Source organism: Podarcis gaigeae (assembly GCF_964106915.1).
Source record: "Podarcis gaigeae genome assembly, chromosome: 7".
In the NCBI taxonomy this organism is placed as follows: Eukaryota; Metazoa; Chordata; class Lepidosauria; order Squamata; family Lacertidae; genus Podarcis; species Podarcis gaigeae.
This window is the reverse complement of record NC_139683.1, coordinates 6,558,853-6,576,826: the sequence shown is the minus strand read 5'-3', so window position 1 is coordinate 6,576,826 and position 17,974 is coordinate 6,558,853. Positions and strand designations below refer to the sequence as shown.

At 40.6% G+C, this 17,974-nt stretch overlaps 1 protein-coding gene and 1 long non-coding RNA gene across 32 annotated transcripts in view; one reads left to right on the top strand and one right to left on the bottom strand.

Annotated features, from left to right (window-relative positions):
• PTK2 (protein tyrosine kinase 2) overlaps positions 1-17,974 on the bottom strand; it is a gene marked incomplete at its 3' end in the record, with an annotated part of 197,114 nt that overhangs the window by 132,529 nt on the left and 46,611 nt on the right. For 9 of the 31 annotated variants that reach the window (XM_083749028.1, XM_083749030.1, XM_083749039.1 and 6 more), the window contains exon 1: positions 3,441-3,947. The exons of 21 other annotated variants lie outside the window; for them this stretch is intronic. In XM_083749028.1, coding sequence (XP_083605154.1) covers positions 3,441-3,543 — 103 coding nt within the window. In that variant the 5' untranslated portion in view covers positions 3,544-3,947. Of the gene's footprint in view, positions 1-3,440; positions 3,948-17,974 lie in introns of those variants that run through there. One more of the 31 variants, XM_083749053.1, reaches the window with a different exon arrangement.
• Positions 15,342-17,891, top strand: LOC310849333. The gene is made up of 3 exons (XR_014566868.1): positions 15,342-15,785; positions 16,751-16,960; positions 17,067-17,891. It is a non-coding gene; the product is annotated as an uncharacterized lncRNA (long non-coding RNA).

Below are 17,974 nucleotides of genomic sequence, written 5' to 3'. Positions count from 1 at the left end.
TGGAGTAGAGAAGCCTTTGATCTGATCCAGTTCTTATGTTCACTTGTCTACATTTTGGATGGAAGGGAAGTGAGAGGCAGAATGACTGCCTCAGAAAAAAATTAAGAAGACCATGAACTCTGACATGTTACTAACACTGTGAATTCAACCTTGACCATTCAAAGGCCAAGGACACATTTCTACTTTCAAAGGTGGGGAACTGGAGTCTAGCCACAGGAACAAGGCAACAAGAATGACCCTGAGGAAATATATGCAAGCAAGGAGGTACACTGCACCAGTTCTCATGAAGAGGAATTGGGAAACAAACAGCTCTAGGCCAGAAGAGCAACCTCTAACACATCAACTGAGCTCCCCCAGTTCTGGTGCCACCCTTCCAAACCTCCATTTACCTGTCTCCAAACACTTGCCATGCTCTCCATGACAAGTGTGCAATTACCTACTGCTGGGAGTAATGAGCAACAGACCTTCTTCCTACTTTGAAGCAGAGAAGTGACTCAGGCTCATCCTGGATTAATTCCCACCCTCTCCCCAGGTCAAAGGTTCAGAGGAAAGCTCTGAGCCCCATTACACAGCAATTGCTGAAACTTTCACTCTCCTTGCCCAGTCTTTTCTGCTTGTAGGACAACTGGGGAAAGAAAACCTTTTCAACCGCTGCTCAGTGTTAGAGCTCAGAGCCCCAGCACTGTGCACTGCCTAAAGCCTGCAATTTTCACCACCTATCTTTCCCTCAGGTAACAGAAGGGGGGGATCAAACTGAATCTGGAATGCTTCTTATCTACCTTCCCCTCCAGTAAGTTTAGGGGGAATTCTTGGCTGTTGGGGCAAAAGTGCTTGCCTCCAGCCAACTGGAAACAAGCTGGTGGCCATAAATTTTTGTTTGACTAGCAATAGCAATCAAAAAACGTAGATCCCTGCCCAACATATTGTAGAGAGGTAAAAATTGCCCAATAAATACTTCCATGCACACTGAAGTAGAAAATCTAATTTTCTTCTTACTTATAAGACGTCAGCAGGTGTACGGAGTCATAAGGTATGTCTAGATCCACAAACATGGATAGTGGATAGTAAGGAGTAACTGGATGTCAGCTGAACAGTGTATCAATTAAAGGATGGGTAAGGCACATGGAGAGTTCAAACTGAGAGCTTGTATGTGTGTATGTCATCCCGTCCCCCTCCCCAAGACATACATTGTCCAGCAACAGCTGGACAGAATGGCTTGAAGTTAACCATGTCCACTGTTTCAATTATAAAGCTGAGTAACAGTTATAAAGTTACTCTGAAATGAGATCACAATGATAGTAAAGAATAGGACTACTTATCGGTATTCTTCTTATCCTAAACAGTGTCTAGGTCCATCAATGCACTCTGGCTTCAGGGTATCTGATTTCTATAACTTGCAAAGTGCCTATGAGAGTTATGTAACTCTGCAAGTATCCTATGGCTTCCTGGATATTATCCCTGAAGTATCCAGTACTGATAAAATTTAGGAGGTTTGATATTAAACTAGACATAACAGACATGAAGAGCAGCATCTTTACCCTTGAGTTTTATTCAACAGATGAGGAATATAAAAACAACTAAGGGACTAACTCCTCTGTAATCTAACTGAATAGCCCACATTCTAATGTAAGCCTGACACAAGGCTCCAACTGTATCCTTTATGTGAAACTATTTTTAAGAAATCTCATCAAAAATACATGTAGCATTAATTTTATATAAGAGAACAGCATTCAGTGCATTTGTGCCTTCAAAATTGAAAGTTGCCATTGCCTTATTTAACTTAGCAAATATGCCCTTCATAAAACAGGAAATATTGAGTTGGGATCCAAAAGTAACAGAAATGCTGTGCTTTACTTTACATTTACAGCTCACCAAGATGAAGGTGCACATAGCAGGAGAATTCTAAAGAAAATTCCTAGGAAATGCATTGCACATATCCAGAGGAAACTATTCAAGAATTCTGGACTTATATTTCACTGGGAAGAAGGTTTCACAACTAGTTTGGAGATAATTATCTAAGAAGCTGCCATATATACTGTCCAATCAGTGGTTCATCTAACCCAACATGGCACCCTCCACCTGTCATTGGGCTCCAAACTCGCATAAACACTGACCATGCTGGCTGAGGCTGATGGGAATCCTCAACAACCAGAGGAGGATGGCTACCCCTGATATAATAAAACAATCTGGTACCCATAAGAGCAAGTGTGGTATAGGACTCAGGAGGCCTGGATTCAAATCTCTCATAATAATCATTATTCACAACACCCTTGTGAGGTAAAGGGGAGGGGGGAAAGGAGAAAGATACAACTCCTTTGAGGAAAAAGGGGGTAAGTAAGACACATTGACTGGCAATGGAAAACCAAGTTATCAGATAGCTGTCTCTCAGATCTGCCATCCAAGAATCTTGGACAGGAGATGTCAGAGGTTAAAACCAGACTCAGTGCTCCACCATAAGCTATGGTACAGCTGACAACTCATAATGTGACAGCAGATTAAAAACCTTCCTTCACAGAGTAGCGGTCACGAACTGCCTCCGGCCATGTAATGAACTGAGCATTGCAATACTCCAGCTACCCTTTGGCAGGGAGCAGGGTAATGGTTGGCTCATAGCCCAGCTGGATACTATAGGTGACCTGTTCAGGTGAATCACTACCACCATAAAGAAAGAGGTCATCTTGCACTACTTTTCATTACAAAATTAAACCTTTTTGTGGGGGGAGGGCTACTTTGTCCTTTATAATTTTACCTTAAAATGTACAGTACAGGCACCCAGACCTGACATGACAGTGCACTAAAGGGCAAGGGTGCAAAAAATGTTGCTGCCTTTAAAACCCACTAAAAATACACCCCGTAGGGAGAGTTCTATACTTGGAACTGGTTTATTGCTCAACCTGAATTTCAAGTCAGATCCTGTCTGATTGTGCCAGCTATAAAGCACTTCCCTGTCACGTTTACCACAGCTTTTAAAAAGGTAACCAATGCAGTAGTTCTGCATAAAAATTCTATCCTGTTCACACTCATCAAATTTCCACCCTGTTTTGGCCACTGAAATTAGTAATAGTTTGTAGAATCTATCCTGAAAAATAATGAATAACATTTGATAAAAGATTTAAATAATAATAAAAAAACACATGCAGGCAACTGAGGTAGATGAATTCTCCATTCCAAATAGATCATCAAAACTGAAAAGTACTGACTATTCAAAACCAATAATGCTCATACCATTTGTTTCCCTGCCTTTAGAGGGTAAAATGTTTATGGTTGTCAGGTAAAACACAACAGCTGACTGCTTCCACATCAAAATTACATGGCCAGAATACAGCCACTGTGTTTTCAATTTCATGCCAGTCCTTCTCTCCCAACCAACTTATTTCCCCCTTTTATTTTGATGCATGAATCAAAAGTCGGAAAATATATAATATTAAAGTTTGGTGTACCTTTAGCCCAGCATATTGGGAATGGACTACAGCCGCTTTTCTCCATATAGATGACACCTGCTTGTTTCGGGGCCTGTTGCCCTGCCAGTTCCAAGAACAACATACACACAATCGTATAGAGATCACGCCAGGCTCCAGCATACAATGTTCCAATTCAGGTCTCCAGTAGTATTTGCTCCCGCAGGGGGGCTGGGAAGCCAGCCGCTTGAGCGTAGTCACAAGCAGGAAAAATCAACCACTAACCCTCCTCACATTTAGTGTCTTTCAGGTTTGGCTGCAAAGGTAGAAGCAAGAAAAGACCCACCTCCACACCACCCCATTCCTTAGTGCTGCTCGAGTAATATATTCCGACAGCGTGAAGAATGCATTTCAGTTTCGGAGTCTTCGCATGCCTCAACAATTTAAAGCACAGATCATCCTTTTCCCTGGACAAGCTACCAAACAGAATGCAACCAGCCAGCAATGTGACTGTGTGCGTCTGTATTCCTAGATTCATTCAGGAGAGGCGGAGGAGGAAGGGAGGGAGAGGAGAGGGGAGGGGAGGGAGGAGAGGCGATTAGCAACAACCTTATTAATATGCTAATCTCACCCTTCTGTTCAGTTCAGCCAGCAGACTCCTGTTTACAAAACTGACAGCGGATTCTAAAACTGACTAAGCTGCAAATCAAGCCTGACCCAGGTCATAGCTGTAGATCCGCTCCTGCAACCAGTTTAGCTTTAAATCCATGCCTCTGGCATCATACCTACCAACACTGACATTTGATTTTAAATAACTATTCTGATGAAACAAGAATAATTGGGGGAGGGGGAGGGAGGGGGGCTGCACTAAACAATGAGATGTAACCTCTAATCATCTTTCATTTAAAGACAACCCAATTACAAACTTCATACTTTCTAAGTACTGTAAAGTGTTCTGAAATATTCTCAAAAATTATCTGCAAGAAAGGATTACTAGAAAAATGGAAAAGATACCTCAAAACACACAGACACGTACACACAATGGAAGAAAAAAGGTGACCCAAATTATACACCAAGTATGGCCATTGTTTAAAACGTCTTGAGCTAGCATTCAGCAAAGGTCAATACATACGGCTGTTCTGTGCATATTATACTCCAACCACAAAAGGTTAACTGAAAACAGATTCTGTTTCCTTCAGCACACACACACACACAGGCACACAGAATATCAATGATAAACTGGCTATTTATACATACACACATTGCAGCAAACAACACAGAACGTGGTATATACATTTTGCCTCTTCCACTCACACAGTGACACACATACCAAGAAAGTGTTTTAGCAACTGCTGGATTTAAACAGCTTTGTTTACTAGCCAAATGCATTCTCCCAAAATGTGCCTGGGCTTATGAGTCCCTCCCAGAATGTGAAAATGCTTTCTATTTAACATGAAGCAGGTTGTGAGATACACAGGTGTTCTGTTTTATTATTTAATTACTCCTTTAGCCCTGAAGAATACTGTTTTGTGTATTGCATATCGGCTTCCATTTAAGTACAAGTAAGCATGACCAACTCCACTGCTAAGCCAATATTGTTGCAAGTCATAGTCAAGCTCATAGCCAGCATTGCAAATATGGCTGCCTGTGCCACTACGTTGGATGTGGTTGCAAACTGTGCTCTGCTTAACTGAAATGGAGATGTCAGCTACAGGCAGCTCCCCATTGATGCAGGGGTTACATTCCAAGGAACCACACATTTAAGTAAATTTGTATATTGGGAACACCATAGAAAAAGTCTGCAAACACCCTCCAAACCTCCTCGATCAAACTCCAACTCTCCACAGGCCTCAAATGTCAGTGCAAGGGCTCCTGGGATTGCAGTTGCAAAGGCTTGGGGGATTGCTAGATGCTGTTTTTCTGCCATTTTCAGGCCCTTTGGGGCCTGTTTTTGCCCCTTTCCTTGCCACGTCCTGGCTCGCGGCAATGCACACAGCCACAGTCATGCGTGCCTTGAGCACATGTAAATGTGGAGTATTCTGTATACTTTAACGGCAATTCTTAACATGCAAAAATCAGAGGTAGTGAGATTGTTTCTGTTGCCCCAGCCTGATTAAACTGAAAGATAGCCATGTTGGACTATTAGGCAAATTCCAACATCCTTATTAGGGTAATACCTTTATTAGGCCAACCAAAATGCCACAAAACAGTGTGCCAATCCCCCTTTCCCAGTTCTGTTTACCATCCAGCCCCAAGATAGCCAACACTGTCCCATCCAGGAGATAACTGCATGCAAGGCTTGACATCTGTACATGCATCTGTCTTGGAAGACAGTGCTTTGTGTTTGGTAGTTACTTTTTTATTTTTCAACACAGTTTATAAACAACAACAACTGTCCCATCCATATGTTGTTGGATTCCAAATCCCCTCAGACTCAACCAGCATGCCAGTAGTCAGAGAGGATGAGAACTGTAGACCAACAACATGTGGAGGGGCCCCACACTGGCTATACCTGATATAGTCTGGTGAAGATTTCCAGAAAACTCAAAAGCTTGTATGATGTTTTGTGACATGTTGATTGGTCTAATTGCCCTAATAAATTCAGTCTTTGCTAACATTCTTATTTGGTAGCTGTTCCACTTACATGTGTTCTCCTGAACCAAGAGTGGGATGTGGGTTTTTGTGGGTTTCTTCTTATTTCATTCTTGTTAAATGAGGCTAGCATTCAGTTTCCAAGTTAATTTTCATGAAGTTTTATTCTTTCTTTCTTTTTTAAGCAGTCACCTGTGATATAGAGTAGCAATACGGTGAGCTATATCACCTGTGATATAGAGTAGCAATACAGTGAGCTATTAAAATAGCTTCTCAGTCACATCTCAGCTAGAAACACCACACCACCCCAAAATTTAACAATAATGTCATCAGCATGTGGATGACATACAACTCTACTCCTCTTTTTCACCTACTTGCTCCAGAAGGTTGTTTGAAATGTTGAACTGATGTCTGGAGGTGGGTTGGGGTTGTAACATATTGCACTGGTTGCCAGTGCATTTCTGGGTTTAATTTCAAAGCACTAGTCATGATTTTTAAAGTCCTCAGCAGTTTGGGAAGAGGTTACATGAAGGATCATACTCATTATTCTAACCTGCCAACACCTAATTTATGATATGTGTCTGAGGTCCTGCTCCCATGCCTGCCTGTGAGAGCAATCCACAGGGAAGCAAAAGGAGGCATTCCTTGGAACAGACACCAAGTTAACACCTGCAGCAAATACATGGGAAGCATGCACACATTGTTCTTGGTGCACCTCACTGCTACTAGTTTCACAACAAGAACAGCTGGACATGTCTACAACAAGCTCTGTTCAGCCCTTTTGAAAAGAACTTAGAAAACTGGGTTCCAATACAGTTCAAAATAAAAATTAGAGCACAATTGAACCATTAGTTCTGCCCCACTGCTCAGGCATAATGACCAAAGCTCCTTCAAAGCCTAAAGAGTCCCCAACATAAAATGACATCTCCTTATGCATATAGTCAGGGCAGGAAAGTAGGATGAAGAATGAACAAAAATCCTCTCAGCATCAATTTTCAAGAACAGAACAAGTGCAGCAGTATAGGCACAGTAGTTTCTACTACTACACAAAATATAAGGCATCTATAAGACGGCCAGATGCAAAAGAATGAGAGAACAACATATACCTTGGACAACTTTTGCGAGCCAGAGTAGACAGTACTGGGCGAGACTGGCCAGTGACTCAGTCAGTTTAAGGCAGTTTCATATATTTACCCATAATATTAGTTAAAAGCTTGTCAGGTAGGGAAAGCTGCACATATTGAAATGTTTTCTTTTACACAATTATGAGCCTCTAGAACCAAAATGTGGGGTAATATCCTGGTTTGATTAAACCAATTGTGATTTGAATAAACCAGTGTTCCATGCACTCAGCGGAAATGGAAGATGGTGGTTTGTCTGAAGCCACATCCAGAAGCTTTAAAACATCCTCCCCCATATGTGAACGAGAACGGAGAACCCAAACCTGTAGCTCACCCATGTTCATCCTCATAACACTAAGCTACAGTAGAATGTTATGTCTGACCTGAGTAAGTTACATTCCAACAAAGATGCAATTGCCATCTTATGCTTTGGCTTCATACAAGCCAAACATCAAGGTTAGTGTCTCACTTTTTGAACTGAATCTTTCCTCTCACACGTTTTAACTGAGAGCTGTTTTTTATACTCCCCCCTTCAGCACAGATTATCAGACCTCTGTAAAGCTAATACCCTTAATTCCAGAAGCACCTCTGAGAAAGAACCATTTCCCCTCCACTCCAGCAGGAAGTGATATCCTGAAGTTCCTTCAAACATTCAGGGTAGAATAGGAAGGGGGGATGTCATGGAAGTCTATCTCTCTTCTTCTGAACTCTCACCTCTCTATGAAGCTCCAAAAGGCCACTTTTTGACAACCATGAATACTACAGGGAAGACCAAATATCTAGAAAGAAACACAGATGGAATCCATATACTAAAAAAAAATGCAACTGGTAAACAGAATGCTTCTTGCACCTTGAAAAGAATTTAATTACAAGGCTCTCCCTACTATATATGTGGTTCACTGAAATATAAAATCTTCAATTTACAGCATTCAATTATGTGTTTATATATGTATAACATTTGTAATGAAGTTCTCTCGGCAGCTTACAATAAATAAGGAATACACAAATGAAACACAAAATAAGACCTAAAAATATTTAAAAGTAAATAAAAAACCCCTTTATCACATACACAGCCCAACAGGACAATGACAATAATCCACCAACAGCATACAAATCAATATGGCTAACCTGATCCAAAACACCCACCCACCTCACTCACACATGAAAACAAAGATCACCACAGCCAATCACAAGCAAACAATCACATCCTAGGCCAACCCCAACCTCTCACCACCAAAGGAACACAAGTGAACAACACAAGCAACGCTGACACCAAACTCTACATACATTAAACATAATAGAAACACCGCCACCCAACCCCACCCCTATCCATCTTCCCTCTCTCCACCCCCCTTTCTTTTTCCCTTTCTTTCTTTTTTCTTCTCCCCCTAATGCCTCAACAAATGAAACGGATTTGTAAAAATGTTACATAAAAAAAATACGAGGCACTACACTTCTGTAAAACAAGAAAATCCTTAATAAAATATTTTTTGAAAAAAGTAAATAAAAACTATTTAAACAAATATTGACCACGACCCACTACAGCATGACATGTACAATTCATTAAGAATGAAGGAAGTGGCTGGAAAAGGGTGCTGGATTGGGGTCAAGAAAAAGGGGCTCAGACATTTCTTTTAAGGTAAGGTTTTTATCTAGACTTTGGCACCAGCTATACTGTCATTAATAGCAATACAAAATCTCAACGCTATGGAATAAGTTTCTCCTTAATCAAATGAAGTCAAAGTGTCTCACTTTTTGGTTTATAGAAAAGGTGAAGAAAAAAACTGAACTAAGACACCACATGCTTCCTTAAATAACTTGCATGAAAGATAAATATAGAAGATATACTCCTCTGAGGCTGCAATCATTTCTTTTTCCTTTATGAGCAGACTTCAGAGAAACATTGATCAATTTTCCTAATCCAGAGCACCACATGAAGTTACTCATATGGATTCCATTCTTGCTGCTTCTCCTTCCTTCACTCTATCCAGTTACCCTCCATGTTCCCCAACCCTCCCTAGGTGGCCCTTAGACAAGCGACTATTCTCCAAGCCTCAGTACTTCACTCCCACTGCAAGATGGAGATAATATTAAGCTATGTTACAGAACAGTTGTAAGGATTACCAAAATTATTTGTGACATGCTCTATCCATTCGACACACACTATATGTTAAGCATCATTACCACATTCCACCAGTTATTGTATTTTATGGTAAGCAACAATCACTCAATTGATTTAAAATAAAAGACAAAAGCTTGTGACGTAATATTAATGCCTGCTCAGAAAACTCACTTATCACTTTGGCATCCCAGACTTTCCCCCAGAGGAATCCAAGGGGGCACACATGGTACTCTTGCACTCTAGCCTCACAAAATTTATGTGAGATAGGTTTGAGTTGAATAATACATTATTATTTCACCCAGCTTTTAATCATTTGTTAATATGTGTTTTGAAGTTATATTTTGAGTGACTGTAAGAATTTTGTATTGTATTAAGATACATGTTTATGGTTCTAAACACCTTAGCAGAGCCTTTCTCAACATTGGGTCCCCAGATGCTGTTGGACTACAACCCCCATAATCCCTGGCTGGCAGAACTAGTGATCAAGCATGATAGGAGTTGTAGTTTAACAACATATGGGCACCCAAGGTTGAGAAAGGATGACTTGGGAGTTCTTCTGAGGGTTGAAAGTTAAGTTGTGCCTGCCGGAGGATATGTATAGAAGCATGTCAGGAAAACACTAACTTAATAATCTGAAGCACTTGTTCTCTGCAAAACTATGAACATGTCCTGTTCAAAAAAAGAGAGTTAATGGCAGTACAGTGGTACCTCGGGTTAAGTACTTAATTCGTTCCGGAGGTCTGTACTTAACCTGAAACTGTTCTTAACCTGAAGCACCACTTTAACTAACGGGGCCTCCTGCTGCCGCTGCGCCGCTGGAGCATGATTTCTGTTCTTATCCTGAAGCAAAGTTCTTAACCTGAAGCACTATTTCTGGCTTAGTGGAGTGTGTAACCTGAAGCGTATGTAACCTGAAGCATATGTAACCCGAGGTACCACTGTAAAGCTGTTCATAATGCAAACACATTTCTGGTCTCTGGAGTTATCGAAGGCCAACCTGGAATAAAATCTCACTTTTGAGAAGGGTGGGTATTACAAAAGTATTGAGGGTCCCTCAATTCATGCCCCAATTCCATGCCCCCACAACCTGACTGTATTCCAGCACTAAAACTGACTAAGGTAGAAAGGTTACAGGTCTACTGCTATTCTGAATTGCAGCCATCCTGTCTCAAAACAGATTGTGAAACTACAGTCTGAGCAATGCTACAGTTATTCCCTGCATTCCTTGATCTCTCCTCCTTCCTCTGTGAAGGTATCTCTGCCTTCTAAGCCACCATTACTAAAGCACCCTGCAGCTGGCCTCTCTCTTGCCATTCTTTACATCACTTCATCGCATTTCCCTCGTATCCACAGTGCTGCCAAAGCTAGCTGATCTTGCAAAAGGCAAGCTTTTACAGCCTCGGCCTCTTACCCACAATTTGCACAAAAAGGTAAGTCCCCCATGTTGAGCTTTGCCTTTGGAGCAAAAGGTCATCTTCACTGCCTTCACCCCTTTTAAACCTTTTTCCACAGTCTGAAACCATCCCAGAGTGTCTGAATTTTACACACTTCTAGATTTTGCTACCGAGTTATCCCATACTGATCCTTAAAAAAAATATACAGCAGGAATTCCATTTCACATTTTCAAATGTGATTAAGCCTACCACTGTGTTTCTCCTACTTCATCCTGACTGAAAAAGTCCATCATCCTTTCACCACAGTATGCCTATCCATTAATGAAAGATTAATGCTTTAGAAGGAAATGCATAATGACACTTGAAAAGTTAAGCTACTCATGATTCTAACTTGTGGATCACCAGAATGAAGTATTTAACAGTGAATGGTTAAATACTTAATTCACTGTTAAAGTTCAGCACATCTTCAAAACCACAGACATATACTTACTGACTGTGATCCACAAAAGGAATACTGTATTAGGACTGGAGACATGAAAAACAGGTTCTGTGCAATTTCTGCTAGGAGAAGAGAGGAAAAAATAAAAATTGGTACCCAGTTTTTATTAAAGACTACATATGAGGCGAATCCCGATAACAGCAGAGAGCCTCGCCTTCATTTCCTCTCTTTTCGTGACACCAACACTGTTTAACTGAATCATGGCAAGCAGATTAATCATGTTTGTTCTGTGCAGCACAATGCACAAGTCAAATCCTCACAGGTTACAAACCATGATCCATTCTTAGCACAGGTAAATGACTAAATTACCATGTTCTGTATTTTGGACTTTTTTCAAAGACAAATTGGGTTCTCAAATGAAACTTGAGAAGCATTTTGTAACTGTTTTAATAGGGGGACCTCATAAACCCTTTAAAAGTGGATGAGAACAGCTGGTGTCTCACAAGCTCACAGTTACTGAATATGCCCAGCAGAATTGAGGTAGACAGTAGACAACTGGTTACTTTACAGAGCCATTCTGGGTTCTGGCCTCTTGTCAGTAACCAGGCCCCGAGGTAAAATATGTTCACCAGGCAGAATCATTAACAGATGGTATAGCATCCACCCACCTCTCCCTCATTAAATCTCTAAGAGCAGAAATTTGAGGACTCACAAAACCCACCAGAGCAAAAGCTTCTATAACAAAGCCTTGTGATGGTTGCAGGAAATCAGACAAAAGTATAAATTAAGAGGAGGCTTCCTTAGAAAAGGGCAGAAAACTTTACCTTTTCACCACTATTTCTTTTTTTAAAAAGAACAACATATCTGATTTATTTTTAATTACACACAATTAAGACCTGTAGCAGGTGCATCTGGCAAATTCCCTGCACCTAAGTTTATGGTATTATGATCATAAATTCCATTTTCTCCCACAGGAATCTTTTCCCTCAGCTGCTGTGTGAAGCTGGCTTAAAAAGGAGAATAAAGAGAGGTCAGCAGTGAACTAAAGATTCACTGCATCACTGCTGATATGTTGGATTAAAAATCATGTAAACATACCTGTTTTAGTCCATTTACTAGCAGTAGTTCACAAGTTTACTCAGAAGCAAGCCCCAATGTCTTTAATGAAACCTATTTCTTACTAAGCGTAAAAGGATAAGAAAACTTTCAAAGGGGAAGAAAAGTTCACAATTTGCTGTTGGATATCACAAATTTAATTCAGATATGAATGTTTTGTCAGATACAGACATTTTAACAGTGTGTACTAATATTTCCACACCTATTCTTGCTGGAACAATAATATCAAACGAACAAAAAGCCAGCAGAGTGCTATTGAAAAGCTACAGTTTACCGCAACATTTCAGGTTCCCTGCCAAAAATGGTTGACATCCAGAATAACCACAACCCCTTGCGGTTCTCTTATAGGCAATTCTGTGCTAATCAGACTGGGAACAGACACCAAAACAGTCATCTTATTCCACAGGCAGGCATACTCCGTATTCTCCCGCTTGCCGGCAGAAGGAGCCTCTGAAGCAGCCATGGGAAATCCAAGCAACTTCTTGCCTAATGGCTGCGCTAGCCAAACAAAGGTTCACCTGAGCTCAAATGACAACTGTGGTGACTGTCCTGGTCTAGGATGCTGCAATGAATATCATTTAAAGAATCTTGCAACGCTTCAAAAAAAAGAGAGCCAAACTGATGGTAACCTTTGCAATTATCATCAGAAGTCATTTTGGATCGTTTTCAAATAGCTGCAACACTTTCCTGGGGCATGGTGATGCTTTCTTCTTCTTCTTCTTCTTCTTCTTCTTCTTCTTCTTCTTCTTCTTCTTCTTCTTCTCCTCCTCCTCATTTTTTTTTTAAAGCAACATGTTTTAGGTTGAGCCTCCCTGGGGAGAGCGTTCCACAAATGGGAAGCCACTGCAGAAAACGCCCATTCTCATGTTGCCACCTGCCAGGCTTCTCATGGAGGGGGCACACAAAAAAGGGCTTCAGATAAGAGCAAGTTTAAAGTCTATACAACTAGATAATGTACATGCAATGCATAGAAAACCTTTTTTTAAAATAAATACAATTTATGCTCTAAAAAGCAGCAAATTGAATAATAAAATAATGGAAAGTCTAGATTTGTAATGCACATCATAAAACTATCAAAGGTTTGTGTGGTGGTGGTGGTGGTTTTTAAAAGAGAGCTACTCCCGTTGCTTGGTCCCTGCTCCTGCCAAACTAACAGTTCGAAAGCACGTCAAAGCGCAAGTAGATAAATAGGTACTGCTCCGGTGGGAAGGTAAACGGCGGTTTCGTGCGCTGCTCTGGTTCACCAGAAGCAGCTTAGTCATGCTGGCCACATGACCTGGAAGCTGTACGCCGGCTCCCTCGGCCAATAAAGCAAGATGAGCGCCGCAATCCCAGAGTCGGTCACGACTGGACCTAATGCTCAGGGGTCCTTTTACCTTTACCTTTATTAGTATTATGGCTTTCCTGACTGTTGTACCCTGAGTTGTAGTGTCACATCAACCATGGTCAGATCTTAGCAGCATTTACAAAGTGTTATCTAGTAGATGGTATTCTTGCCTGTAAACATCAGCAATCAACTAATGCCCCCTAGCATGGTGCCAAAAACCAATAATCAGGATGAAACATAGAACCCTGCCATTAACTGCTTGTTATCAGTGAATATCCCTAAGGCACTTTTCACAAGCACAAGATTGGAAACAGATGTACATGCAAGTGTTCAGCTTGGCTAGCTCTGTCTAGCAGACAGAAATCTCCCTCAAAATTGGTAAGTTAATTCTCTTTTAAACTAAATGTTGATGTTCTTCCAGAAGATGAAAGCCACATACAGAAATTACCTTTTTCCTCCTTAAAAAAAAAAGGACCCATGAATTAAATGCAGATGACTTTGCATGGTTTATTTCAAAACAGAAGGAAAACAAATGTACAATATTTAGAAGTGCCTAAACACCTAGATGATGTTCAGTAAAAAATAATAATGGACAGAAGTGGACCTGCAGGCAGGCCCATAACCTACTCATATGATTTAAAAGGAATGACAGAGATAGCACAAGGAAAAATAAAATAGAAATGCCAGTTATAAAAAATACATACTTTCAGAAAATTATCAGATCAATTTTAAAATTTATGACTGGAAAACCAGTATTTATTACACTTATATTCCAGCTTTTCACCAAGGAGCTCAGTGCAGCATTCTAACGAGTGAGAAGCCCAAGTAAATTGGGTGAGAGGTTTACATCTGAGTAGAGATCTGAAGCTGGGTCTCAACAGTCCTGGTCCAACAGTCTAACAACTATACCTCACCAGTCACCAATAAACAAAGCGACAGCCAGCTGAGAGGTTGTCAGCAAAATTAAGCATGCAAATAATATTTTTGCATCCTTAAGCTCCCTTTACAGTAGCCAATAGTAATGCCCCCCACCCAAATATCCATACTGCAGATAAGGCCATACTGAGATAAGGCCATTATTGTGGCCATACTGCAGGGCGACAAAAGGTGTGGCTAAGAGCAAGCTGCTTTACGGCAACCCTGAAATGTTATCCATCGTTATTATCCAGCCTTTCAAGAAATGTGTTTTTAAAGTGTGTGTGTGTGTGTGTGTGTGTGTGTGTGTGAGGGTGAGGGTGAGTGTGTGTGTGTGTGTGTGTGTGTGTGTGAGTGAGAGAGAGAGAGAGAGAGAGAGAGAGAGAGAGAGAGAGAACACGCTCCCGGTGTGGTAGTGGTAAAGGTAAAGGAACCCCTGACCATTAGGTCCAGTCGTGGCCGACTCTGGGGTTGTGGCGCTGATCTCGCTTTATTGGCCGAGGGAGCCGGCATACAGCTTCCGGGTCATGTGGCCAGCATGACTAAGCCGCTTCTGGCAAACCAGAGCAGCACACAAAAACGCTGTTTACCTTCCCGTCGGAATGGTACCTATTTATCTACTTGCACTTTGATGTGCTTTTGAACTGCTAGGTTGGCAGGAGCAGGGACCAAGCAATGGGAGCTCACCCCATCGCAGGGATTCGAACCACCGACCTTCTGATCGGCAAGTCCTAGGCTCTGTGATTTAAACCACAGCGCCACCCGCGTCCCATGTGGTAGTGGTGGGTTAAAGCAAAAATAAAACACTTTCATCTGTACTACTGCAATCATTTCTGCAATCCAAACACCTGATTTTCTCTTTTATAAAAATGCAGTGTGACCCTCAAAGGTTATAAACACTATAGTAGAATATAGTACACTCACCCTCACCTGTATAGGAACACTTTCTGTTATGGCTAGCAAAACAAAACTCTGACTGAAAGGCTGCTGTAAAAGTAATTATATTTAAATTGACGCTTCAGAATTCTTCCCACCCCGAATCTAGCACTCAACTGAACGTACAACACAGAAGCCTTTGCCTCCATAGATTTGCTTTTCAAAAGGCAAAAGAATATACATGCATCAAATTAAAATTCCAAGTCAACTCTGAATCTGGGCATTGTTGTGTCAGTCTACTCTTGTAAGTCTATGGTCATAAGTGCATGCTCTGAGGTTGCCAGGCAACCACAGGATATAATACTATAGGTCATCTACTGTTGAGGGAGGGAATCAGAAGAGTAAACTACAACAGGATGAATGGGGGAAACAGAAATTCCACACATATATAATGCTGGTGGCTTAGAGAAAGAGAGCAGTGCAAGGTGCATAAGTTCTATATAACAATTTCTGAACTTGCTAAAGTAGAATTAGATGCTTATTTTCAAGTCTTACCAAAAAATTCCATGCAAAGAAAAATCATTTCTCAGGCTTCCAGTCTATCAACTTGTGCACTGATCCCTTTGCATTGAACAGTACAGCACAGCCAGGTAGATTCATTCAGGTTCTCATTGCTAAAATGGCAACAATGCTATGCTATAGCTGCATCATATCTATTTGACACTTACCTGAGGTAACACAACACTACTTTTTTAATTTACCAATTATATTAAATTTCCCAATATTTCATACATCAATGATCCATACAAATATAGAAGTACAAGTAGCATTGATATTTATTCAATTGAAATCAGAAACCATAATACTTCAACCTCCCTCTTAATACTGCACAAAACAATTTAATAATGGTGGGAAATGGGGGAAATGGGAAAAACACCCAGATGACGAGGGAAGCAAAGTCACCTATGGGATTTAATGAATTTATCTACCATATCTCAAACATCAACCACATCTACAAAAACTGAGTTAGATGCTCAATTTTTTTATTTAAAAAATCAATTAAAACATTTATTTATGTATATGCTACAAGATGTCTGGCCTAGAGGACTTTACATACAAATAAAGTGCTGGAGCGCAGCCTTCAATCCAGCTCTAAAGTGATAAAAATTTAACAAGTTGCCCTCAGATGCCTCCAGTGATTTGCACTCTCAAATCCTCAAGTCTCATATTCTTGGCCTCAATTAAAAAAGCAAGAGCAAAGTAAGTGGCAAAGACTTCAAAGCTATGATAGGAATTAGAGAAATGTAGGATAACTCCCTTATGTGATGGTTTAACAAACTACCTAATCAAGTAATACATTCAACAGCACACACTTAATCATCCCCACAAAAAGGTTTAACTATGAAATCAAAGAGGAAAGGAAATGTTCACAGTGACCTTTATCTTCCAGCAAGGACAAGAACAACAGAATCTATATTTAATCCGATTGTTAGCTGCACACTATGACCAAGGAGCACTGGAAAAGTCCACTGCTACAATGCTTTCCCACAGAGTAGAGATGTATTGTAATGGAAATGTTCAGAACAGAAAAGACAGACATACAAAAGAGTCGAAGATGATTCCAGACAGTTACTGCATAGTGCTATCAGGTATACCTATTGTTGTTGTTGTATATTCTGTTGTTGTTTTAAAGTGTTGCTTTTTAAATCTTCAATTTGCCTTGATGCCTATTCTGCATACTAAAAACAAAATTCTGAACCAAATAGTTTTGAAGGAGGGATAAGCAGAAGTAAAAAAGTCACCTGAACAAAAACACAAGATCCCATATTGCAGCACTAAGAGGCAAGAACCTCCTTAAAGATTGTCCTGTAAGCAGTATAAATAGTATGGCAGACAGTTTAAATTGTCATTGCATTCTATTGAGGGGTGTTTAGGGTCACAGTTCTTGAAAAGGCTATGGTTTCATTAGGACTTCAGAGATTGTTAGTAGGTAACAGTGTGTGGTTCAGTAATAATAAAAACAGTGTGTTATTTTATATAAACACAGGGCGCTCTGTTTGCGGAAGGTCACACTGCCTTTCATTAAGCCTTCCGTATTTCCCATATAAACTCAAAGTTTTCAGTTCAGCTTTCCAAATACAAAATGCACCTACTAAAGAAATGATGGCTTTCACAGATAGACTGAGGAAACCACGAGCCATTAGTCTAAAAGTCAGAGCCCACTGAAAACCTAGTCATTTGTGGTGGTGGCAGTAAATAAATAAATGCATGGATCAGGTTCTTTTGTGTGTGATTTAATAGATACAAGTCTACTGAAAAATAAATTAGGAAGGTTGGGATGGGATGCCGCTTATCTAGCCCTCTATACTCCATACCATCTCCATATTCACCACACTGAATGTCTTACTTTAAAAATAAATACCACAAGGTAGTTTATTCCTACAAGCCTTACCCTAAAATCCTGACTCATCAACACCTCTTCTTATTTTCACCGGGATGTGGGTGGCGCTGTGGTCTAAACCACTGAGCCTCTTGGGCTTCCTGATCGGAAGGTTGGCGGTTCGAATCTGCGTGACAGGGTGAGCTCCCGTTGCTCTGTCCCAGATTCTGCCAACCTAGCAGTTCTAAAGCACACCAGTAGATAAGTAGGTAAATAGGTACTGCTGTGGTGGAA